Source organism: Schistocerca piceifrons, chromosome 7, assembly GCF_021461385.2.
Source record: "Schistocerca piceifrons isolate TAMUIC-IGC-003096 chromosome 7, iqSchPice1.1, whole genome shotgun sequence".
Classification (NCBI taxonomy): Eukaryota; Metazoa; Arthropoda; class Insecta; order Orthoptera; family Acrididae; genus Schistocerca; species Schistocerca piceifrons.
In genome coordinates, this window is record NC_060144.1 from 103,195,560 (window position 1) to 103,221,682 (window position 26,123).

The 26,123-nt window shown below is 39.9% G+C and overlaps 1 protein-coding gene across 1 annotated transcript in view; it reads right to left on the reverse strand.

Annotated features, from left to right (window-relative positions):
• LOC124804966 (E3 ubiquitin-protein ligase SHPRH) overlaps positions 1-26,123 on the reverse strand; it is a 266,474-nt gene that overhangs the window by 90,379 nt on the left and 149,972 nt on the right. Inside the window, exons 9-12 of the mRNA XM_047265357.1 lie at positions 23,770-23,933; positions 21,572-21,745; positions 18,131-18,302; positions 7,949-8,064 (exon numbers count right to left, since the gene is read on the reverse strand). Coding sequence (XP_047121313.1) covers positions 7,949-8,064; positions 18,131-18,302; positions 21,572-21,745; positions 23,770-23,933 — 626 coding nt within the window. The remainder of the gene's footprint in view (positions 1-7,948; positions 8,065-18,130; positions 18,303-21,571; positions 21,746-23,769; positions 23,934-26,123) is intronic.

Here is a 26,123-nt window from a genome sequence, read left to right on the forward strand (position 1 = left end):
TTCAGCCTGTCTATACACTTCCTGATTTCACAATACCCGGCCAGACTACCATCTTTGTTAAAACACAATAGGCCCATACCACTGCCGACATCAGCACCTCCATAGGCACAGTTGCCACTGCCGCTGACACCACCACCACTGGGCCAAGCACTCACATCACAGTCCCAAAGACACCTACCTATCACACTATGGCTCAGAACACCCTCCATACCATGCAGACATCACCATTGACCTATTGGCTGTAGACAACACAAGCACTAGCTCCCCTGTGGCAGGACGGTCAAGTGTCTAGCCCTCTACCTTTCCTGCAGCCTATGCCCGATGCAGCAATTTCATCTCTGCCACTGTAAACAGCTGGTTACGCTCCTGATGCTGCATCACAGCCTCCGCAACTTCCATAACAGTGTTATTTCAAGTGTTCCCACTGCTGTACCCAGAACCTACCTTCACCCATTCTCATTCCAGAGGCAACAGTGATTCACGTCCACAGCGCCCAGCATGTGCACTTTTAACTGTCAAACATGGCCAGCAGGTTGTCAACCCCTTCTCGCAATCAGCTGGCAGTGCCACTGTGCCCTGGCCTCTGCAGCTCTGTGCTGACAACTGTGTCCAGTGCCTGCCCACTCCCTTGTGCCTAGCTTTGGAAACAGAATCAGGCCAATCCAGCTGTCACTACTACCCCATGTGTTACCAGCTTACTTGCTGCTTGCACCCATTGCCGATACTCTGCTACCACTCGCTGTCGCACTACTGACAACCTGCTGACCTCCCCACATCACACCTGTGGTCCTGCCATCCAGTGTCTGCCTCCATAGCATGACTGGCACCTGCAGTGTCGAGCCACAAACTGTGGCCTATCTGCTGATACAACATGACCCTCCACTAGCATCAGGCTTCACCTTAGCCACCATCCGAGCTTTGTTCTAGAGGGAGAGGGGGCAGACTGTGTGACGGCCTTTCACAGAACATCTGTCTAAGCAGTTTCACACATTCCTCATTCGCTACAACCATCTGCTAAAATGAGTTTCTGACTTTGCATGTTTACTTTCGCCCAAATCTATCAGTTCTGTTGTGTGAATGGATACCTGGCTTCTATGGTGACTAGCTGTGGGTACAGGACTATAGCTCGTTCTTAGCGTTCCTTCCACCGACCTAACCTCACTCTCAATCTTGATCTTCTCCTTGCAGCATCAACATCAAGTTAGGCCTCAGGCCACAGTGGACATGCCACATGGTGACATGCTTGTACCGAGATGCTTCATGAAGTTTTAAGACTCATCCACATCACTCCATCTCTACACCACCTATTCAACCTGGCTTGTAAATCAGTGTTTCGTGCCAAAAGACATTCCGACCAGCGAGTGTTAGTGCCTAAGCAAATGCTGTCTGAGGTCTGCCCGTCACTGCTGGTACACTCGTGTGCTAACCACTGAAACGAATCTGTACTTTTCTGATACCTGTGCAAAAGCAGACAAAATATAACTGTGTTAATTGAACCTCTCAATATTATTTTCAAGCTACTGATATTTCTTGCCATTTGATAAACATATTTTCACTGTTAATTTGTGGACCCCTTTGGGTTATTTACTGACTCTGTTTTGGAATTTCATTTATGCTTTGTAGTGCTTTTTTATAATGTCAGCCGTAACTGAAAATGCCGCCGCGTGTGAAATCAGATTTATGATTCGTTTTCTAAATGCAAAGAAAGTTAAACCAAAGGAAATTCATCAGCAAATCTGTGAGGTTTACGGACAAAATGCTACGAGTGATTCAATGGTTAGAAGATGGGTCAGACTGGTCAACGAAGGATGTGATCAAGTGCAAGATGAAGAACAAAGTGGATGCCCGTCTATGGCTACTGAAGAAAGAACTGGTGCACACAACTGAAGGGAAGATTAAGCACAACCGTAAGTTTACACTTAGTGCCCTTGCTATGGAAGTTCCGCAAATCTCATGATCACTAATTCATGAAATTGTTACCGAAAAATGGAAATTTCGAAAACTTTGCTCACATTGGGTACCCAAAATTCTTACTGAACAACACAAAAAACAACATATGGGCAGTTCACTTCAGTTTTTGACATGCTACAATGAAGACGGCTATGGTTTTCTTTCTCGGATAGTCACGGGGGATGACACTTAAGTATCGTACAACCCCCCTGAAACACACTTCATCCCCAACGAATGTTAAGCCTAAGCAAATCTTGACACCTCAAAAAGTCATATGCACTATATTTTAGGACAGAAAAGGCATTTTGATGATTGATTTCTTACCACAAGGCCAAACAATCAATGCATACGGTTACTGCGAGACTATAAAGAAATTGCGCCGCGCAATACAGAACAAGTGCCGAGGATTGCTGTCAAAAGGTGTTGTTTTTTTTCCACGACAATGGCCGACCTCACATGGCAAATGTGACCAAACAACTCTTACGGGAATTTCACTGAGACGCGTTTCATCATTCTCCGTAAAGCCTGGACCTCGCTCCTAGTCACCTTCAGCTCTTCTTAAATCTGTCCTTGGTGGTCAACACTTCAACGATGATGACAAGCTGAAAGAACGTTACCACATGGTTGAATATACAGGCGGCAACCATCTATGAAGAAGGCATACACAAACTTGTGCCACACTGTGACAAGTGCCTACAAAATTTCGGAAGCTATGTAGAAAAGTAGTTTAACAGTTGTAGATTTTTGTACAGTAAATATTTTTTCTGTATATGAACACATTTATTTTATATAACCAAACGGATCTTACTTTGTGGACAAACCTCGTATTTGATACGGTGCCCCACTATAGACTGTTAAAGGTACAAGCATATGGAATAGTTTCCCAGATATGTGAGTGGCTCCAAGACTTCTAAAGTAATATAATTCAATAAATTGTCCTGGACAGTGAGTGTTACTCAGGGACAAAGGTGTCATCAGGAGCGCCGCAGGGGAGTGTGATACGACTGCTCTTGTTCTCTACATATGTAAATGATCTGTAGGATGGGGTGAGTAAATGTCTGCAACTTTTTGCTGATGGCACTGTAGTACACGGTAAAATATCGTCGTTGAGTGAGCGTAGAAGGATATAGGGTGACTAAGACAAAATTTCTAGTTGGTGTGATGACTGGCAGCTTGCTCTAAATGTAGAAGAATATAAGTTAATACAGATGAGTAGGGAGAACAATGCTGTAACTTTTGGACATGGTATTAGTGGTATGCTGCTTGACACAGTGACACTGATTAAATGTCTAAGCATAATGTTGCACAGCGATGTGAAGTTGAATGAGAATGTAAGGACAGTAGAAAGGAAAGCAAATAGTCAAACATTGTTGAGAAAATTTAGAGAACCGGCATTTCCAGGTGACTGCAGACTGATTCTACTACCGCCAACACACACTTCACGTGAGTACCATGAGACAAAACAGAGAAATTAGAGACCATGCAGAGGCAAATAGCCTGTCATTTTTTCCCTTGTACTGTTTGCAAATGGAACAGGACAGGAAATTATTAACAGTGGTACGAGGTACCCCCTGCCATGTGCCCATATATGGGCTGGCACGATATGTATGTGGATGTAGATTTATATGGGGTGTAAATTTTACGTTATTTAGAACATATTACATTATTTGAATATAACAGAGGGAAACATTCCACGTGGGAAAAATACATCTAAAAACAAAGATGATGTAACTTACCAAATGAAAGCGCTGGCATGTTGATACACACACAAACAAACACAAACACATACACACAAAATTCAAGCTTTCGCAACCAACGGTTGCTTCATCAGGAAAGAGGGAAGGAGAGGGAAAGACGAAAGGATGTAGGTTTTAAGGGAGAGGGTAAGGAGTCATTCCAATCCTGGGAGTGGAAAGACTTACCTGGTGGGTAACGGGAAGAGAGGATATACTGAAGGGCAAGTTCCAATATATCCCTTCAGTATATCCTCTCTTCCCGTTACCCACCAGGCCTCAACCTCCGCTAATTTCAAGTTGCCGCCACTCATACCTCACCTGTCATTCAACAACATCTTTGCCTCTGTACTTCCACCTCAACTGACATCTCTGCCAAACTCTTTGCCTTTACAAATGTCTGCTTGTGTCTGTGGATGTGCGAATGGATATGTGCGTGTGTGTGTGTGTGTGTGTGTGTGTGTGTGTGTGTGTGTGTGTGTGTGTGTGCCTGTCCTTTATTCCCCCTAAGGTCAGTCTTTCCGCTCCCGTGATTGGAATGACTCCTTACCCTCTCCCTTAAAACCCACATTCTTTCGTCTTTCCCTCTCCTTCCCTCTTTCCTCATGAAGCAACTGTTGGTTGCGAAAGCTTGAATTTTGTATGTATGTTTGCGTGTCATCAACATGCCAGTGCTTTCGTTTGGTAAGTTACATCATCTTTGTTTTTAGATGTATTGTATTATTTTTTATTCATATGATAAAATTATTCTGGTTATTATCTAGAATATTTAAATTCTACACCAATTTCTGTAAATGGTTTTCTGTACATAGTACATGCACCTTCAGTTCCTAGAAGCTGAGTTCATCAGGCTCCCTTACACTATAGAAGCAAACACAGTACGTTTGCCTTGCAAGATAGTGTGTGTACAGTACTATACAGCTGGTACTACAGTGTTTCCTGACAAACTTCTATTTAAGAAAAAAAGTGGTTTATGTCAACTTGAGCACAGATGTTACGCATTATGTGGTTGTCTTTGTTGATATTTAGAGGTTTTCAATTTGTACAGCTCATTAACGCTTTCTTCACCTGAAGAGGGTGATGAACTGAAAATAGTTGTCAGCTATGGTAATTTGTGATCCGAGGCTGGGATAATGAACTTTTTGAAGACTTCATAGATTGGTGTCGTCTACCAGTGACAATGTCACATGCAATTTAATTGCATCCCTAACTAACAATATATGGCCAGTTATTATCAAGTATGCAAAAGAAAATGTACAATAATTTATACTGCGGCATACTTTTCTTTGCACTTAGTAGTTAGAAGAAAACATGGTCGTAAGAACCAAAGCAAATCCACTGCTCTCTCATATTTAAATTACTGATGTTTGCGAAAATTTAAGTATTCACGTGCGCACATTTCATTATATTCTTAAAAAGAAATGACTACAGACAAAAGAACATTTCCTATATTAACAGTGAAATTTATAAACATTGCCTAAAAATGAAGTCCATTGAAGAGACCAGAAAATTACTTGAAGTAAAAAAGACAGTCAGGGAAGTGCACAGTTTGTTCCCATTTCCTTATAATTGTTTTCCATACAAAACCAATACAGAAAGGGAAAACTCTTTTAGTAAAAGGCATTAAGGACCAATACAAAACAGTTAACAAAAAAAGAGAACATCACTGTAACATGATTAGCATTTTCTGATACTCTTAAGTTATTATTGGAGGACATTGCACTGCCTATCACACAAATTAATACAGCTTTCAAGCAGCCACCACTAAAAACTGGCCACAAGATATTGTTTGGGAAGACACAGAATGAAAATTAATAATGAAACAGAAGCAGTATACTGCTGCTCTTACTTACCAAAGTAAACTTAGCTTGGCATACAATGATGTGGTGTATCTTTTAATAGTAATTTTTTTTAAAAATCATGCATCCAAATTTGTCATATTTACTCAAGGCAAACTCATTCAATTATTATCAAACTACTGCATATAACAAGGGACGTGAAGACTGATTCTACTTGCTCCGCTTTTACCACCAGTGAAGATGAATGGCATACATTCAAAAAGATAGAATGTAAACTCAAACTTGGCACATTTACAACACCATGGATTTCGTTCATTACTTTGTAAACAGTTTGTTTTCCTACTTTACATACACAAAAACAACAAGAAATACAATCTACAAGCCACAGTACAGTGTGGCATACATACTGAGAGAGGGAAAGACAACTGCCCACATGCCCATGCATGCATCTTAGTGTCACTCATCGTATTTTCATTACATCTACATCAGGTGGTTGCAAAACTGCTTCACAGTCTTCCTTGAATAAAAGTTCTATGTTTATCAGACAAGGTTTTATGAGAACATCACCACCATTCTCCCACAGTTCACCTAGCATCTGTATTACTCTTTCATACGGGTTATATACACCTTTTGCACTCCTAAAAGCACACCTTCCAGTGTGTTCTGTACCTGCTTGCTCACCTGCTTGATGAGGACTCCAAATGCTGGTGCAGTGCTCTAAAGAGGTGGTCACACTGGTGCCATCTGCACAGTCTCCTTTCCAGATGTACCGCACTTTGCCAGACTCCTTCCAATCAGATCGAGTCTTTCATTCACCTTCGCTAATACCGACTTTACATGTTCATTCCACTTTGTATCACTTCCTAGCAAGTTACCCTCAATTATTTGAACAAAGGGGCTAGTGTAGATGAGTTCTGGTACTGCGGCAGTGAAATAATTGTTTATTGACACTGCAGAGAGATATGAAATGCAGACTGGCAATAGCAAGAAAAGTATTTCTGAAAGAGAGAAATTTAATATCGTCTAATATAAATGTAAGTGTTAGACAGTCTTTTATGAAGGCATTTAGTTTTCAGTGTAGCCCCATTCAAAAGTGAAAGAAAACAAAAATTGGTTCAGATGAGGACAGAATGTAAGCTTTTGAAATGCAGGGCTACAAGGAATGTTGAAGATCAGATGGGTGGACCGAACAAATGATGATGAAGTACTGAATAAAACTGAGTAAAAAAGAAATCTGTGGTACTACCTGACTGAGTATGTCCAGCTAACTGATCCATTTTTTTAGAGGCATCGAGGTACTGCCAATTTGGTAATGACAGGAAGTATGCGGGGGTAACAATTGTAGAGAGACCCCAAGGCTTGAATACAGCAAGTAGATTCAAATAGATGTAGCTTGCAATTGTTATGCATGCATCAAGAGGCTTGCACAGGATACTCTGGTGTGCAGAGCTGAATCAAACCAATCTTTGGATTGAAGACCAGAATGACGGTGATGACAACAATGTGATGTGTGGTGTCCTCCAGTTCTTTGCAACTAATCTAGTAATAAGGTACTAACAGATTCTCTCTGTTTGTTATAGGCATTATCTTACATTTAGATACTTTTGGATTATAGGAGACCTCTCACTGAAAAACAGAAGCATTGAGTTGTCGATAGCACACACAAAAAAGAAAACTTACCAGCATATGGTGGTGCTGGCACCACGTAGGGGCAAGTGTGAGTGAGTGACTGAGTGTGTGTGTGTGTGTGTGTGTGTGTGTGTGTGTGTGTGTGTGTGTGTCACTTCTGACTTTCGATGAGTGCTCTCCTTTTATCCAAAAGTATCTACATTCTGCTAGAACTTTTCTACGAAGAGATCTATCATTCATTACACCAAGTCTTTCTGCATTCCCTTACAACTGACCAACAACAGTACCTTTCTGTAACCAACGCATCATCAGCAAAGTGCTGCTGATTTGATGTGATAAACTGTTTACGTATATTAACACATCCTCTTCTATTACTCTTCCTCAAGGACACTTGACATGACTTTCATGGAACAATACTGGTCCATTATAATGTGCTGGGCTTTTTAATTAAATATTCATTGAGGCAATCACATGCCTGCAAAGAGATTCTGTGTGGCTGGATCTCGGCTGTTAGTTGATAGTGCAGTACGGTGTCAAATGGCGGGAATCCAGTAATGTGGAACCTATCTAATCACCCACACATACTGGTTGTAGGACACTGTGTGTGAGAAAAGTGGGCTGTAACTTTTCTAACGCTCCGGCAGTTCCTTATGTTGCATTACAGTTTAATTTTAAGCACTTTCTGCACAGTCGCAAAAAGTAAGGCGGAACAAGCAGAATTTTACAATAGATTCATATAAAAGAACATACAATTTTATAAGTAAACTGGTCCAAACAATGAAAATTTTGAACAAAATTAAATATTGCCTTACATTAAAAATTTATTTTGTCCCTTACCTGAAGAGAATCAACACTCAGCTTTCCCTTAAATTCATCATTCAACTTCAGAACGCGCTCATAGACATCCACAGCTTTCAGCCATGTATTACAAATTATGAATATGGCAGCCAGGCCTGTAAAAAACTTTAAATCATTAAAAGTACAGTTCTTAAACAAGAACATTTAAATTGAAAATGAACTATACTACAAAACAGGAAATAAAATAAGCCACAGTACAATGTTCCAACAAAGTTGACATTGAAACTTCCTGGCAGATTAAAACTGTTTGCCCGATCAGGACTTCGTGGGACCTTTGCCTTCCACAGGCAAGTGTTCTACCATCTGAGCTACCTGAGCATGACTAATGATCCATCCTCACAGTGTTACTTTCAACAGTACTTCACCCCCTGTCTTCCAAACTTCACCTTCCAGTAGTGTTAGTCCTACAAGTCACACAGGAGAACTGTGAAGTTCACAAGGCATGAGATGAAAAACTTGCAGATGTAAAACAGTGAGGATGGGTCACAAGTTGTGCTCGGGTACCTCAGGCAATAGAGCACTTGCGTGTGAAAGGCAGAAGTCCTAGATTCGAGTCCTGGTCCAGCATGCAATTTTAATGTACCAGGAAGTTTCTTAGCAGTGCAGACTGAAAAATTCATTCTGGAAGACTGACACCTTTAGAGATAAAAAGCACAAGCTTGGATGGGGAAAGGGGGGAAGAAAATCGCCCAGACTATTTGTTCCAACTGATTTCAGAAACTATGTAAAACAAATCAGGTTGGCAAAACTGAAATTCTGAAACCTGCTACTCTGAAATATGAGCTCAGTGCCATAACATTTTACTATCACCTTTCTGACTGGCAGGTGTTGAAAGAAATAAGGCAAATATAACTTTCTTCACAACACAGAAATGGAATTAGATGGACCATTTTCATACAGCATGGAATCATTCAACAAATTCATAGTAACGGTCAATTTAGGTACAAAGAAAAGTGTGTAATACTTAAAAGTACAAAGCAGATGCCACACGAAAGACAGCAGGATTAAAAAGAACAAACTAACATGATCAAGAAAGACACACAGTGTATAAACTGGGAGAGGGAAACTCTGACCCTCAGTCGGTGTGTGGAGGAACTACAGAGCATATGATTAGAGATATTGTGAGAGGTTGAATAGAAAAGATATTGTGCCATGGAGGGTGGGTTATGGGAGACATCACATCACCTTTTGACACTCTCCTAATAGATGGCAGACTCGGGTGTGTCACAAATGATGCAATCTGAGCCAGTGTTCAAGAGTCGCACTGACTCTGTGCAGTGTATGCCAATAGAGGCTCACAGAGCTTCCATCAGGAAGTGGAGGGTGCAGGGTTTTATTACAGTGGAAGCTCTGTATGAAGTAGTTGCCCACATTTCAGTGTGGAACACTGCATCATCCACTGCCTTAGCAGCCAGGGTAAATATATCTGTCCTGACACCTGCTTCCTGCATTCATAAACATTAATCTTCAGAGCTGTCTCCACTTTTTGCAATTAGTTAATTAACTATGTTCACCTGCAGACTGCTCCTGCCATCCTAACATCTAATACCCACGAATCACTTTCAAATAAATAAGGCTGTAATTATCATTTCATAAAACTAGTCCAATCTGAAATAAATAAACTGACACTGTGTCAGGAGTATGGTCTGAAGTAATGGAACTGTTGAATATTATCAGCTACATACAAACTACAATATCTTTACAGGACTCTATATGCCTCTGCAAAATTCTGATGGGCTCGTATTTCCATCCTCAACTATTCACTATATGGTATAAATGGTAATGGAAATAAATGACAGAATGTTAAAAATTTTGAAGTGAAAGTAATGACTCACTGAATAGTAGAGACAGGCACGCAAACAAGACTAAAATCTTTGTAAACTTGATTGTGTGTGTGCGAATGTGTGTGACAGAGAGAGAGAGAGAGAGAGAGAGAGAGAGAGAGAGAGAGAGAGAGAGAGCTCATGCATATGCCAATTTACAGTCTTGTTTAATATTCAGTGAGTTACAAACCATTGAGCCATTAATTACACCAGCAGTTGGGCATATTCCGTTTGAGAGCTGCAGGTGCTCTGCAAAAAAGCACTGTTCGAATAAGTCAAGTTTATTAAAGACAGTGCTTGAGAACTCTCTGGGGCAATCAAGACTGTGGTTTTTAGCACTTTCATTGAAACACTGTAAGATAAATATGGTTAAAATATTTAAAACAGGAACACTGGTACAATGAAATCTTAAATTAAAATCACTGTTATCAGATTATTACTCCCAGGCGTAACTAATGGTATAAATGTTACCATTAAAATGCAAGTGTATTAACACAACAAAGACTATCAATTTAGGGTGCAAACAGCACACACATCCTTAAAAAGCAGAGCATAATCTTCATACTGTAAGATAATACGTAAAATAAGGGAAGGTACATACGCAAATGCATGCACACGCACGCACGCACGCACGCACGCACGCACGCACGCACGCACGCACACTTCTGCAGCCGAGATGAGACTGATTACTGATTATTGTTTATTGAGACTATTGAAATCAATATCCTGGCCTGATGGAGGACGGGAGACAGTAGAGAAGAATGCACAAGACAAGGAGGGGGTATGGGGGTAGAGTGAGCTAGATCTTTTGACAGATGACTCAGTGGCTGCACAACAAGATGAAACGATAGGGCACATAAGAGGAATAGAGATGTGGAAATAGGAGAAGGTAAGGGAGAAAACAGGAGAGGAAGGTGAAGAGGGAGAGGGAGGGGAGGAAAAGGGGGGGGAGAGAATGTTGACATGGAGAGGAGAGGGGGAGGTAGGGGAGAGAAAGAGTGATGGAAGAAGGCAGTTCAAGTACATGATCTGGATGGAGAAGCGATGGTGAACACAGAAGAGGTGTGGCAGTGGGGAACAGGTTAGCAGACGTTTAGGCCAATGGGATTGTGAAATTGTATGCAATGCTGGAGAGACAATTGCAGCTTGCGTAGTTCAGATATAGCTATGCTGGAATGAAGTATCCACAAGGACTGTGAAGTAAAGCGGTTGTTGAAGTCATTTATGTTGTGGTGTGCAGCTTGTTTGGCAACTGCATGGTCTAGTTAGTGGTTTGCCACAGTTAGATGGCTGCCATTTGTATGAATAGAAACTTTGTTACATGTTGTGCCTACAGAAAATTCTGTACAGTAATTGCAGCAGAGCTGATAGATAACTTGGTTGCTTTCACAGGTGGCCCCATTTTTTATTGGGTCGGAAATGCAGTAGGAGCTGGTGAGTGAGTGGTTGTATGGGGCACATCTTACACCTGGGCCAATCACAAGGGAATGACCCATGGGGTGCAGGATGGGGAACAGGGCTATCATAAGGATGGACTAGGATATTCTGTAGTTTGTGAGGGCAGTGGAACACTATTTTGGATGATTTGGGTAGGAGTTCGTCATATCCCAGGGCACAATGAGAGGCAGTCAAGGCCCCGGTGAAGGATGTGGTTGACATTTTCAAGGCCAAGTTGATACTGGGTGATCAGAGGAGTGCTGGTTGGTGGCTGGTTAACAGGTTTACTGGTGTCAGAGCAAGAAGTAGATATGTTTATGGATGATCTGGACAGGATACTATCAATCAATATAGGATCTGGTACGGTTATCAGTATATTTCAGCAACTCCTGCTTTCCACTGCAGATGCAATGTCCATGGGTGGCAAGGTGATGGGCTTGATATGAACAGAGGTATTTGTCAAGCCATCTGACTGGCATTTAGGAAGGTGGCTTTTTGAGTTGAGCGGGATCAGATGAATTGGATTTGTGAGTACATATTGAGATTATGGAGGAAAGAACAAGTCCACATCACGAAAAAGTCATCAGTGGATCTGAAACAAACAAGGGGTTTTAGGTGTTGACCGAAAAGGAAGGATTTCTCCAGATGGACCAATAGTAAGTTGGCATAGGATGGTGCCATCCAAGTGCCCATGGCAGTACCACAAATTTGTTTACAGATCTGACCTTCAAAAGTGAAATAATTGTGGCCAGAATGTGGCTGGCTTAGAAGATTAGGAAAGAAGTGTGGTATCAGGAGGACTTTGGAAAAGGTAGTGTTCTATGGCTGCAAGGCCATGAGCATAGGAGATGTAGGTGTACAAGGACGTTGCTTCAATGTGATCAACAAGAAGTTTGGTGGTAGTAAGGCAGTGACTGTGAAGAGGCTGTGACAGATATGAGTAGTGTCTCGAGTGTAGGATGGGAGGTTATGGACAATAGTTTGGACATGTTGCATGTTGGTTAACAAAGGCAGAGATTCGTTCTGTGGGAACATTGTACCTTGCCTCAATGAGATGACCATTAGGGATACCTGTAGATTGGGCTTGTGGTGTTACAGGGATAGGTATTGGGCTTGTGGTGTTACAGGGATAGGTATAAGGTAGGAGTGCAGGGGGTTGCTGGTGTGAGGAGTGAGATGGATTCAGGTGTCAAGTTTTGGAAGGGATCTAAGCCTTGCGGAGTTGCTGGAGATTACGTCTGACGTCTGGGATGCAATCATTGTCATAATGTTTATACGGAGTGGTGTCAGAAAGTTGGCAGAGACTGTGAGCTACATAGTAACTATGATTCCTGACCACTATGGTGGAGTCATTGTTTGCACCATGTACCCCACTGACAATAGGCAACCAAAACTCCATATAGCACTTTTTAAAACAACATTCCAACCGCCTTTGAATAGTGATTCTTCTCCTGTCACCCAGTAATTCCCTGGTAATCATTCACGAATTCTTCACTTAACCATGTTTCACCTTCCATTCCTAAATTCCTCTCTAGTGAGTCCAACACCACTCCTATAAAACACAAAGCTACATGTAATTAGAAAACAAATCCAGACCTTATTGTCCTTATCGCAGACAAAGGCTCCACCACTGTGGTCATGAATTGTAATGACTATGTAGCTGAGGGTCTCTTCCTACTTTCTGACTTCTCTGAATACAAATCTTATGACCATGACTCCATCCCAGAAGTGCAATATCACCTTTGCCTGAGCTTCTCTAGTCCTTAGGTCCACCTCAAAACTTAAAATCATACCCAAATCACCAAAAGTAGTGTTCTGCCGCCCACCCAACTTGCAGAAATCCTCATCCATCTCTATCCAATTCCTGCTCCCAATCCTACAGCCATCGGTCACTCCCTTGAGGTTGGCCTGGGTGCAAGTCCTGACCCATAAATCCACCCACCACCACCTATAACAGTTTAGTCACCAGCAATATTTAGCCAATAAAAGATAGGGCCATGTGTGAAAGCATCCATGTTATATATCAACTATGCTGCAATTACTGTACAGCATTCTATTTGGGCAAGTCTACCATCTACTAACATGAATGGCTACGGCCAAACTGTGGCAAATTGCAAATGTGACATATAGTTGCCTAACATGCTGCATGCCACAACACTAATGACTTTAACAGCTGCTTCACCACACAGACCATTTGGATACTACCTTCCAGCACAAGTTCCTCTATCTACACGAGTGGGAATTCTCTCTGCAGCATATCCTGTTTCCCTTTGCCTCACTTTGTCTTTTAACTTTGCTCTTCTGCCCACACCACTCCTTCCCTGTCCAGACTGTATACTGCCTTCCCCCACCACTCTCTCTTAACCCCATATGAGCATTCATTCTCTCTCTCCCATCTTCCTTTTTTTCCTTCCCTACCTGTCTCCCTCTCACATCCACCTTCCTCTCTTTTCCTATCCTCCCACTCTCTACCTCTTGTAAGCTCTATCCTCTCGTCTTGTATAGCTGCTGAGTCATCTGTCAGAATATCTGTCTCACTCAATCCTGCTACTCCCTCCTTGTCTCGTGTATCCTCCCCTATAGCCTCCCCTTCTCCACAAGCTCAGGAAACTACTTTCAATAACCAGACTCATTACAACTGTAGGAAAAAGAGCAAGAGCTCGAAGGCTAGAGTGAGTATTTTTCTGTTACATGTTTTTATGGTCCACACATCAGTCCGCTAAAGTGTATGGTTCTCTTTCCCTTACTTCACGTATTGTTCCATCCAGGAATTTCCAATTGTTATATTGTAAGATAAAACAGAAGGCAGATCCACTGAAACAGAACTTACGAAAATACACATCACATTGCCTTAAAGTGTAGCATTCAGCCATCAGTGTGAAATGCATACTCCACATTGGTGGCTAGAGATAGAACATCTCTTTGGAGTGGTTAAAAACAATAATATCAAGGCTGGGTTGTCAGTTTCACAAATTGCAGTCCACTGTTACTCCAACAATTGTTATTCCTACTGATGCAGAGTCTGCAGTCACCTTTCCCTAGACATTCACCTCATCCATGGACGACTATATTTTCGATGCAGAACCTGTTTCAGATTCATATGATGAGTTTGTGGATACTGTGAAATACTGTTCATACATTGCAATTCCCTGAGGTTGTAGAACACAGTATACAGGGTGTTACAAAAAGGTATGGCCAAACCTTTAGGAAACATTCCTCACACACAAAAAATGAAAAGATGTTATGTGGACATGTGTCTGGAAATGCTTAATTTCCATGTTAGAGCTCATTTTAGTTTCTTCCACCTACGCTCAATGGAGCACGTTATCATGATTTCACCTGTGCTGCTAGAACATGTGCCTTTACAAGTACGACACAACATGTGGTTCATACACGATGGAGCTCCTGCACATTTCAGTCGAAGTGTTGGTACGCTTCTCAACAACAAATTCGGTGACCGATGGATTGGTAGAGGCGGACCAATTCTATGGCCTCCATGCTCTACTGACCTCAACCCTCTTGACTTTCATTTATGGGGGCATTTGAAAGCTCTTGTCTACGCAACCCCGGTACCAAATGTAGAGACTCTTTGTGCTCGTATTGTGGATGGCTGTGATACAATACGTCATTCTCCAGGGCTGCATCAGCGCATCAGGGATTCCATGCGATGGAGGGTGGATGCATGTATCCTCGCTAACGGAGGACAGTTTGAACATTTCCTGTAACAAAGTGTTTGAAGTCACGCTGGTACGTTCTGTTGCTGTGTGTTTCCATTCCATGATTAATGTGATTTGAAGAGAAGTAATAAAATGAGCCCTAACATGGAAAGTAAGCGTTTCTGGACACATGTCCACATAACATATTTTCTTTCTTTGTGTGTGAGGAATGTTTCCTGAAAGTTTGGCCGTACCTTTTTGTAACACCCTGTACAAAAGCCTATCATCAGACTTTGAGGTGCTACTGAGGGACTATCTCAATCGTCATAATGAAAACCCTTTCAGTGATGTAACACTGCAAGCTGTACATAAATAGCCAACAGCATTATCTGAAGACAAACAAGATGTGTGGGAAATAATGAGGGGAAAAGTGGATCTTAGCAAGAATAGCCAGGAATCCTAGAGACTTGTTAAGAGATTCGGTAGCAATTTAACAACTTTTATAGAGCCTGCAAATGTTCAAATGTTCCTGCCAATCAGTAAGCCCACTAGCTCCGAATGAATGCCAACCAGAAAATTAGAACTGAAAAGACAAAATGTTTTGGAAAGAACATGAGAGAATAGAACCTTGAACTCTGCAACAGCCTCAGAACATGTCATATTCCCATAATCTGGTGGAAATTACATGTGATATTCATTCTGAAGCCTCGTATGCCACCAACAGATGTTAAAAACTATAGACCATTGTCTCATGTACATAAAATCTTTTAGAGAATCTCGTACAGCACATGATGAAACCAGCATTAATTCATGAACAATCTGATTTCACACGTGGAAAGATTTTTATACCTCAGATTCTTAATGTAAGGCAATAGATAGAGGGGGGGGGGGGGGGGTAGGGGGGAGGTTGAAACAAACAATATTACAGGCACAGCTTTCATCTGATGACATTGCTATCCTCAGTGAATGTACAGAAGATTTACAGACTCTGCTAGTTCCAATGGACAGTCTTGGATTGAGAAAGAATTGGAAAAAAACAAAGGTAATGACAAATATTAGAACTGAGAATAACATGAAACTTAAAATCAATTTGATGATCACAAAGTAGACAAAGTTAAGGAATTCTGCTACCATGGAAGCAAAATAACACATGACGGATGAAGCAAGGAGAACATAAAAAGCAGACTAGCTCAGGCAAAAAGAGCACTCCCAGCCAAGAAAAATTCACTATTATCAAACATAGGCCTTAATTTGAGATAGAAATTTCTGAGCATGTGCATTTGGAGCACAGCACTGTATGGCAGTGAATCATGGACTGTGAGAATACTGGAACAGAAAAGAGATGTGGTGCTATAGAAGAGTGTTGAAAATTGGGTGGACTGATAAGGTAAGGAATGAGGTGGTTCTCCGCAGCATTTGTGAAGAAAGGAACATACGGGAAACATTTACAAGAAGAAGGTATAGGATGATAGGACACCTGTTAAGACAGCAGGGAATGAATTCTATGGTACTAGAGGGAGTTTTAGAGGGTAAAAACTGTAAAGAAAGACAGATATTTAAAGAAATGCAATGAATAATTGAGGACGTACATTACAAGTGCTACTCTGAGATGAAGAGGTTGGCAAAGGGAAGGAATTCAGGGCATGTCGCATCAAACCAATCAGAAGTCTGATTTGGGGGGAGAGGAAGAAAAGCAAAATAGCTAGCTTTCATCAACCAGACAACTGCTTATGTCAGTCACCATATATACTGATAAAATATCTGATTTAAGGATTATGTTATCACCAAATTCATTCCATAATTACTTGGAAACAGAATGTTCTACGTAAATTTTTAGGTACAATGCAGCTGCTTTTTTTAAAAGCCATTTCCAGAGCACACCAGGAGTTCTCTTTATGTAGATGTTCTGGCCCTAGCAGCTCTGGTCAAGTCCTTTGAAGAAGTGGAAGTTCACTTAGTATACACCCTGAGGATGATCAGTATTTATTACAATAACAATTAAGTTTACCGAAACCCCGTTAAAACACAACTCTTTGCTTTCCTTCATAAACACAGGCAGGCACATCATAAATCCAGTCTCTCATCACAAGGAGTACAATTGGATGCTACATCACATCTAAAATATTATTGTGTCACATTCGATCCACCCTCAACTTATAAGTTGCTTTGTCATAACACGAGGCTGAATGTAAAAGCAGGAATTAACATCCAATGGAAAATAATTGGGAGCACATGGGCTTTTCAGCCTCAAAGTTCAAGAATGATGCATTATGATGCAGTTACTTTGTGGAGAATACGCATGTACTCTCTACTACAGGTCTGCCCATGTCAAAGATGTCAGTGAGGCACTAAATAAACATACAGGCTTATTTCTAGATTTTTGAGGCCTACACTACATGCCAAAGTATATCCTCTAGCAGGTATTACTCCCTCAGACATTGGACAGGTGGTTGCTTCCAGTATGGAAAGAACAAACCTGGCCACCAGGTCTAGCCACCATTCAAACATCCAGGAAAACCTTTATGAAAACAAGCAACACCTTGCAAATGACTACATCCAAAGTAAGAATACAAATGCAAAAAGCACAAGCTGTAAACAATCTCCACGACCTGAACTGCCTTAAAATCTCCCTTGTAGCCACCGAGAGAAGAGGACTACATGGCGCAATCTCGGCTGCCTGAACTCTGGACTAGGAAGATTGAGATGCAATTTCCAAAACTGGGGATTTCCGGTCTGTACCAACTGCAACAGCAGAGAAGTGCAAATTGTTGACCACTTGCTATTGTGTCAGCTTTGTCCTGCAACCTACACTGAGCAAGATCTATTTCAGGTATCTCTAAATCACCTTGAGCTGCTCACTTTGGTCATCCACACTACAATCCTCCATGCCCTTACACCTGAGCAAGTTAATTGTGTTGTATAGGTTGTAATTTCTCTTTTCTTTATTTGTATTCAACCTTGTGTCAAAAGACACTTTCAAGGGAAAAACCCCAAAGAACAGAAGGAAACAAGTCCGAGTCCTCGCACAGTCCAAACCTGGAAATGCAACTTCATAACAACTGGATACCTCATATAGAACAGATGAGCAGCGACTGTATGCCAAAATTGGTCAACAGGTTCAGTGGAGTGAGAAGATAAATGATGGAAAGATCAAACCTGAAGCTTGAAACAGATCGAAAAACTCCGTGACAGTGCAATTAACTAATTTTTTTGGTGATCTGAAATCTGTGAAACTTGATACTCACCATTTAATGCAGCAATATACTGACGAAGAAATTCTTCACATTCATTCTTCGTCTTTTTAATTAGTGCTGTCTGTAATTCTTCCAGGGACATTGTTTTCTTGTCTGGTGCAAAATCTTTCACAACTAGGTGATGTGTACAAGCTTTTCTAAGTGAAAGAAGAGGTGATAATAACTGAAAGAAAAGAAATGTAAGTAGACATTTTACCTGGAGGGACAAAGAAATTATTAAAAATATGAGTAAGCTTATCTACAAATAAACCTTTTTGTTAATGACATGTTGTGCACAATACAGTCAGTGCACTTCAAAATAATCACGGGCAACATCGAAAGGGAAGTTCGCCACGGGTTAACAGCAGACGATATGAAAGTCATAGCATATGTAGGCAATGTGATGGTGTGGGAGGGCAGTGCTCAGAAACTGGAAGAACAGTTACACGCTTGGTAGAGCATAGCTGAAGAAGGTGGCATAGAAATAAGCCAAACAAAAAGTGAGGTACTGAAAAAAATCCACCAGGGGTGGGGGGTTTAACTAAGGATATAAGTTCTAATGGAACAATTATTAAAGAAGTAGATGCTTTCAAATATCTATGAAGTAAGCTAACCACAAAAGGGTATATATCAAGGAAAAAATTACAGAGAGGAAAGAATTGCTCAAAATTTCATTACTGTGTATGAGACATAATTAGGAATTGGAAAATACCTGCTACAGCATAGACCATGATTTACAAATTGTATCATCTATCAATTTTGAACTATGGAGCACAATGTTAGACCTAGACAAAGAAAGATTTGACTAGAGTACAGGTATTGTGAAATGCCCATGTGATTTTTAAAAACCCTATGGAGAGAAATATGCTGAAATGGTTTGGCCATATTAAGACAATGGGAAAAGGAAGACTACTAAGAAGAGCTCTGGAATGGACAGACAGTAGAAGAAGACTAACTGGAAGAAAACAAACAAGATGGAGAGACCAGGTGAAGAACAATGTGAATCAAAGAGGACTGCAGTGGGAAGAACTGCTGAATGATAGTCTCTGGGAGAAAATAGCTGATTGGAAGAAGCTTTGTGAATTATCTGCACGAGGAGAAGTTGAAAAATTATGTTATATTTATTGGCATCATATTTATTTACATAATTTGGAAAAAATTAAATAAGCCCAATTAAAACCAACCAATCAATAAAAGAAAAAATAACACTGTAATCTTGCACTGATGAAAGTTTTTTTTCATCCAGTAACTCTAAAGTTCTCTTCTGAGATATTATTCTGCTGATCCGTTGCTTTATCTATATCCCTTCAGAATTTCAGCATTTCTGAGATCTGTAATTCTAGGTATACATAACAGGCTTTTTGCCATGTTAGCATTAATTGAGTTCACTATTATCATTCTAGATTTTAAAAAAAAAGAACTTAGGGTTGTGAAGACAGGCTTACACAGATCTATGTCCACAAGAGCTGTCAGCCTTGTTTGAAAGTATAACCCACTTCATTTCAGTGTTTCATTCACCTCTTCAAGGGTTTCAGAATTTTGCCAGTTTCACCATCAAAAGTTTCTTTTCACACAATAATGAAGCCATTTGCAAATTCTTTTAACTAGGGATAAAAATAATAGTTTTATATGCCACTATCATATTTTCAGATACTTTTGCAGGACATATTGTGCCAAATATGATGCATTTTATAGAGATCTTTGATGGGGTTGCACTGCATTTTTTCACAGCATGCATACAGAATACAAAAACCACAGGTACGGCATTAAAACTACTCCTTAATTATTTACTTTTATGACTCTCTCACAAGGGAATTTCACAATGCCATGCCTGGTTTGGAGTGGTCCGTGGTCATCCTCAGACTGGAGGCATACTCTGCACCTTTGTTTAGTAGATAACAGAACCATAGCTGCTCATAGCACGTGACTAGTCTGAAGATGAGTATGGGCTGCTTGAAACTGGTTACGGGATTATGAAATGCCTGTGTGATTGTGTTGCAAAAATTATAAAAAATACAACATCATCACTGGTTAATCACAAATTCCATAGACAATGTTTGTTAGCTGCTGCCCTCACATTTACAATATTTTTACACTGGGAAGTATCAAATTTCAATATTTCATAAAACTGCCAATTCCGTGTTATTCCGTTCAAAACCACCAATTTTGCACTATCTTTTACACAAAATTTTTGTGTTTAGTTACAAATGATGAAAATGAGGAGTTTACCATTATTCTTAAATAATTTAAATGAATACAAAAAATCCAATTACAGAAGCAACTGGATCAAGAATTTCTTGTTTAGGATATATTTTCTGGTCTAGATGAAGTATAGTAATTGGCAGATATCATCACATGTGGTGCCAACTGTGGGGGGCATACCTTGTCTATAGAGTAATGGATACTGCCTTTTCTAGAGATGTAATCTATTCTAAGTACTTTTCCAATTCTGACAATAACTTTTGCTATTATAAATAAAACTGTGTATTTCTAGGTATTTGTTTGAAAAGTGTGTTGCATATTTTTAAAATTATTTATTGGTTACTTATTCGTTACCTTTCGATTATCTGTTCTGACAGATACATACGTGAACATTAACCCAATCACATCAAATGACGAGTTATAGTTGCAGGGTGAAAAGAAGAGAAATTTCATTACAGTTTTAAAAGTGTGCTGTTGCTCTACATTTAGAAGGCTGTTTAGAGATCTACAATACCCAATGATCACACAAGCAATATGTATTAAATCTGATTTCACAACAACTAATGGAATATTTAAATACAATGTCACTGAGTTAGTAATTTTTTTTATGTGATGGGAATTCAGGTACAACCACTCATATACTAATTAGCATGAACTGTGGAAATGGCAATAATTTTCCAGTGGTGTTCTAGCAACATATATTACTCCCTTCTATTATGTTTGTAACATCTTTATTCTTTACCATGATGTGAGAGCTTTGTCTGAATTGCAAATCAATCATCTGCCCAAACAATCTGCTGTGTTTCTCCCATACTGGAGTGGATTTTGTTTTGCCCAATTTCTTCATAGTTGGCATTCTTACATCTCTATGACAAAGCACTTTTACTAAAATTAAATGTTGTTGGTAATATAATAGAGGATTTTCCAAATACAATAACTCAACAAAACAAAGTAGCTCATTAATGTTTTTGATCGTTAATGATTAACAGATGACTGAATATATGGATATGAGATGAAAAAAGTGAGTAATGCTTTATTTTCTTTTTTCTTCGTGTTACTACATGTATACGAGCAAAACTGGTAGCTGTATGGACGAAACACACGAGAGTATTTTGAAGTGCACACTGTAATCAGGCATTTTCTGAAGCTTTCAGAAAGCATGCCTTTCACACTATGAACAACAAGCTTGTTGACCTACCTTAAAATAATTATAACATCTGTCTTTCAAAACACCCATAATAAGAAACTTACCCTGAACAACCTGTGCCTGTCAATGTCTTTTAGCTTGATGTTTTTGTCTGCAAATTGATGAACTTTATTCAGGAACTGATGTGAACAGAGAATGTGCTGTATTCTATAGAAATGCTCTTCAATGGGTGCGAAGTGTAGCCAATGAATCTTTTCTGTCTGCTCTGGCACACCAAGCTAGTTTAGGAAGAGGAAATACAATTTAAATGTGTACAATGAAAATTCAATCAAGAAATTTTCAAAATTAAGAGAGGCCGTTACTTACCTCTAGGAGGCACACCTTTCGATACAGCGGACAGAAACATTTCAAATAGAAACTGATACTCCTATCTTTCACAACTACAAAAAATGGAGAAAAATGAACAAGGCAACAGGGAATACAGATGTACAAAAGATGAGTTGACAGGCATTGCAAAAAGAGCTAAAGAAACCTTCAAAAAAGAGACACAGTTATCTGAATATGAAGATCTCAAATAGCAAGCTAATATTATGCAAAGAAGGGCTAAACATATGAAATAAATTTTCAGACAACATTGTGTAAAGGGAAGAGAAAGTAGATGAAGAGGAGAGGGACGATACGGCACTGAAAGCACTGGAAGAAGAAGACATTTCCTCAGAATTATTGAGATCCTTGGGAAAATCAATTGTGACAAAAGTTATTCCACCTACTATGCAAGAAGATAAGACGAAATACTCTCTGATTTTATGTAACAAGTAATAATACCATATCCAAAGAAGGCAGTTGCTGAAAGCTTTGGATACTCTTGACTCACCAGTTCAATAAGTCATATTTGTAAAATACATTGTACTAACAAATATTATTTACAGAAGAATGGAAAGTCTGGTAGAATCTGACCTTGTGGAAGATCAATTTGGGTTCCAGAGACAAGTAGGAATATGTCAGGGAACACACTGATTTTAAATCTAAAGCATCTATAGATTTACACAAAGCTTTTGACAATGTTGACAAGAATACATTCTTTCCAATTCTGAAGGTATCAGGGATACAACACTGGGAGTGAACCGTTATCTGCAACTTGTACAGAAACAAGACTGCAGATACAGCTGTACACTAACATGAAAGGGAAGCAGCAGTTGAGAAGGAAGTGACACAGGGTTGCAGCCTATCTCCGATGTTATTCAATGTGTACACTGAGAAAGCTGTGAAGTAAACCAAGGAGAAATTTGGAAAGGCAATAAATGTCGAGGGAGAGGAAATAAAATTTTTGAGTTTTGCCAATGGTTGTGTAATTGTGTCAGACTCAGCAAAGGCATTAGAAGAGCAACTGAATGGAATATATAGTCTCTTGAAAAGAGGTTATAAGATTAACATTAAGAAAGTAAAACAATTGTAATGAAAATAACACATTAAAACTAGTAGACAAGTTTGCTTCTCAGACAGCCAAGTGCCTGACAGTGGCGAAAGTAGACATAATATAAAATGAGGACTAATAATTGAAAGAAGTATTTCTGGAAAAGAGAAATTTGTTAACATCGAATATAAATTTACAATTTAGGAAGTCTTTTTAAAGGTATTTGTCTGGAGTGTAGCCTTGTATCGGACTGAAACAAAGATGGTAGGTAACGTTATTCAGACAACAAGAAAATAGATGCTTCTGAAATGTGTGGTGCTACAGAGAATGTTGAAGATCTGATAAATAGATTATGTAACCAAAGTGACTAAAAGAAGGGATTGATTGATAGACCAAATCCTGTGGCATTACAGAGTTGTAAATTTGGTAATGGAGGGAAGTTTGTGGGATAAAAATTGTAGTGTGACGGATGAAAATTGTAGAGGGATAACAAGAGAATGAGTACAGTAAGCAGGTCAAGATGACTGCAGGTTGCAGTAATTATTCGGAGATGATGAGGCTGCCACAGGACAGACCAGTGTGAAAAACTGCATCGCACCAGTCTTCAGAGTGAAGACCACCACCACCACCACCACCACCACCACAACAACAACAATAATAACAACAACACATATCATGTAATACCTCCATCTGTCCATTGATTATTTACTTTGCACTTTTAAGTCAGGTAACACTTGAGGATGGTCTACGAAATGGTTTACAGTAAAATAGTAAAGTTTTACTGATTATCATGAAGCGTTACTTATTCTGTAATCAGGTTTATGTTCTTCTGCAAGTAAATGTTTAATTTACATTTCCACATATCTACAAATAAAATGAAAAAATTACCTGAGTCAATACATCCCATTTCATAGTGCGCCACATTATTTTACACATCAGTTTATGAAGTGGTTCATAGTCACCAAGACAATATGGCTTGTACAAAGCATACATCCAATTTGATAGAACAGTAAATGGCTCAACTTCCAAAAACTGCAGAAGACCAAACAAGTCTATAACAAATAACGAAAATAGTTATACATTAGGCTCTTGTAATTAAATAATACGCAGCTTTTAAATAAATAGAAAACTGTCATTACTATTAAAATGCATCGATTACCATCTTAAGAACTGCATTAGATGCTGTATCAACAGCAAGACAACACCAAGCTGACACATTAAGGAACCCTAACTCAGTGTCCAAATACTAATAACAAAATCTGCTTTAATGCCCTTTCACAATGTCGAACCGTACCAAAAAAATATATCTGTAATTCTGTAAGTGGCGGATGAATCGAACTATTACTATCTGTAGTTTTAAGTTCTTATTTGAGCCTATGGAAAATTATTGGCAAATAAATTCCACTGTGTTAGTGATCCTTCATTTTCTTTTGAAAATCATTTGTCCTGAGTTATTAAAATAACTTACTAAGAAATATACCTTTAAATTTTATTCATTTGTTAAATAAAATATTTCAGAAAGAAAATAACTCCCAAATCTTCTAAATTTCTTCTCCCCTTACTTTTGGAGTAAATAGGTAACACCTTGCAGAATCCTTCCAAATCCATATCTGCTGATCAGTAGTGTAAAAATAATAAAGTACTATAAAAAGACCCAAGATTCTACTACTGCATTATTGTATTTTTATGTACATTTTGCATAAGGAATAAGAAGATACAAAGTGACACATTAGGGCTTGTCTGGACAGGGTTGCCACCAGTTTCCCTAAGTGAAATTCCCCGATATTTCCCTGATTTACAAGTTTTAGTATTTTTCCCTGACAAATTTGGAGATTGATCGATTGATTGAGATGGTTTATGGGACCAAATGGTGAGATCATCAGACCCGCAATTCCAAAGTTACTCACAGAAAAAAAATAGAGTGGTCCTTCCACAGGGGAGTAGTCATGGGGTCCCAGACCAAGAGAACGTAAAGAGAGGCCCCACCCACAACCACCCTGCTCTGCTCCAGGAGTAAGTATAACCTCATATCTGGTAATAACCACTTTCACGGAGGAAACTGAGGACCAGTTCAACCATCTGTGAATTGTCTTCTAATATTAAAATTAGGGAAGACTATACTTAGTACTAAGGCCCAAAAGAAGGGGATATTTCACCAACATGCGGGATACCGTCAGTCTGGCTCTACAACGATACTGTGAGGGTGGTTCGTTACACTGGAGAAACAATGGATGAGCCTGGTACGACCAATGCACAGATGGCGTAAAGCAGTGGACTCCATCCAAGAGGAGCAGAAGGAAGAGCATCAAAGCACAGTCATCTCCTTGACTGTGCGGCGTTTATTACTGAGAGCAATAGCATGCCAGATGTCATTTCACTTTTGGGCAAAGAGAGATTTGACATGGATCTGCATATCAACAGCTGCAGTCATGAAAAGGAATTGAGGGTGAGTATCAGCTTATCTAGCCAAATGATCAGCCAGTTCATTCCCTGGGATACTCACATGACTTAGGAGCCAGAGAAAGACAACTGAGCAGGCCGCACGGCCAAGATAGGAGAGATGGTCATGGATAGCAGAGACCAAAGGATGACAAGAGTAGCAGGCTCCTCATTGAGTCAGTACATATTAAAACACTGTGGAGGGAGTCCTGAGTAACAAAATGGAGGGCCCTGGTAACGACTAGCAGCCTTGCTGTGAACACAGTAAATGATTCCAACAATAAATGGTGTTCTAAGCCATAAGGAAATGTGAAAGTGTATCCTGCTTTATCTACCACCTTTGTACAATCAGTTTAGAAGAAGATAGCACCCTGAAACTCTGCAAGGACAGAATGTACAAGATGCTGGAAGACCTTAGGACCCTGGAATAGGTCGGTCCTAATCCGCGATCTAAGCTCCACCCAAGAGGGTGTGTGAGAGGAAATACATGAGGCGCATTTCAGTGAACAGAGATGGAGATCCTGATGGCGGGAAGTGAGATGCATCCTAACTGGCAATCCCACCTGTGATCAGGATGGAGACGGCCCTCAATTACAAAGAGGACAGAGTACAAAGGATTGTCAGGGAATCTGTGAATGGGGAGTGCATAAGAAACCAGGAGTTGGCTTCATCGCATTTGTGGAGGGGGAATCCCCGCTTCTATGAGGAGACTGTCCACGGGTCTATTGCGGAAGGCACCAAAAGCCAGAAAGGATAAAGTATTTTCAGAGTGTAAGGAGCCGCTGAGCCGGAAACCTGACTTG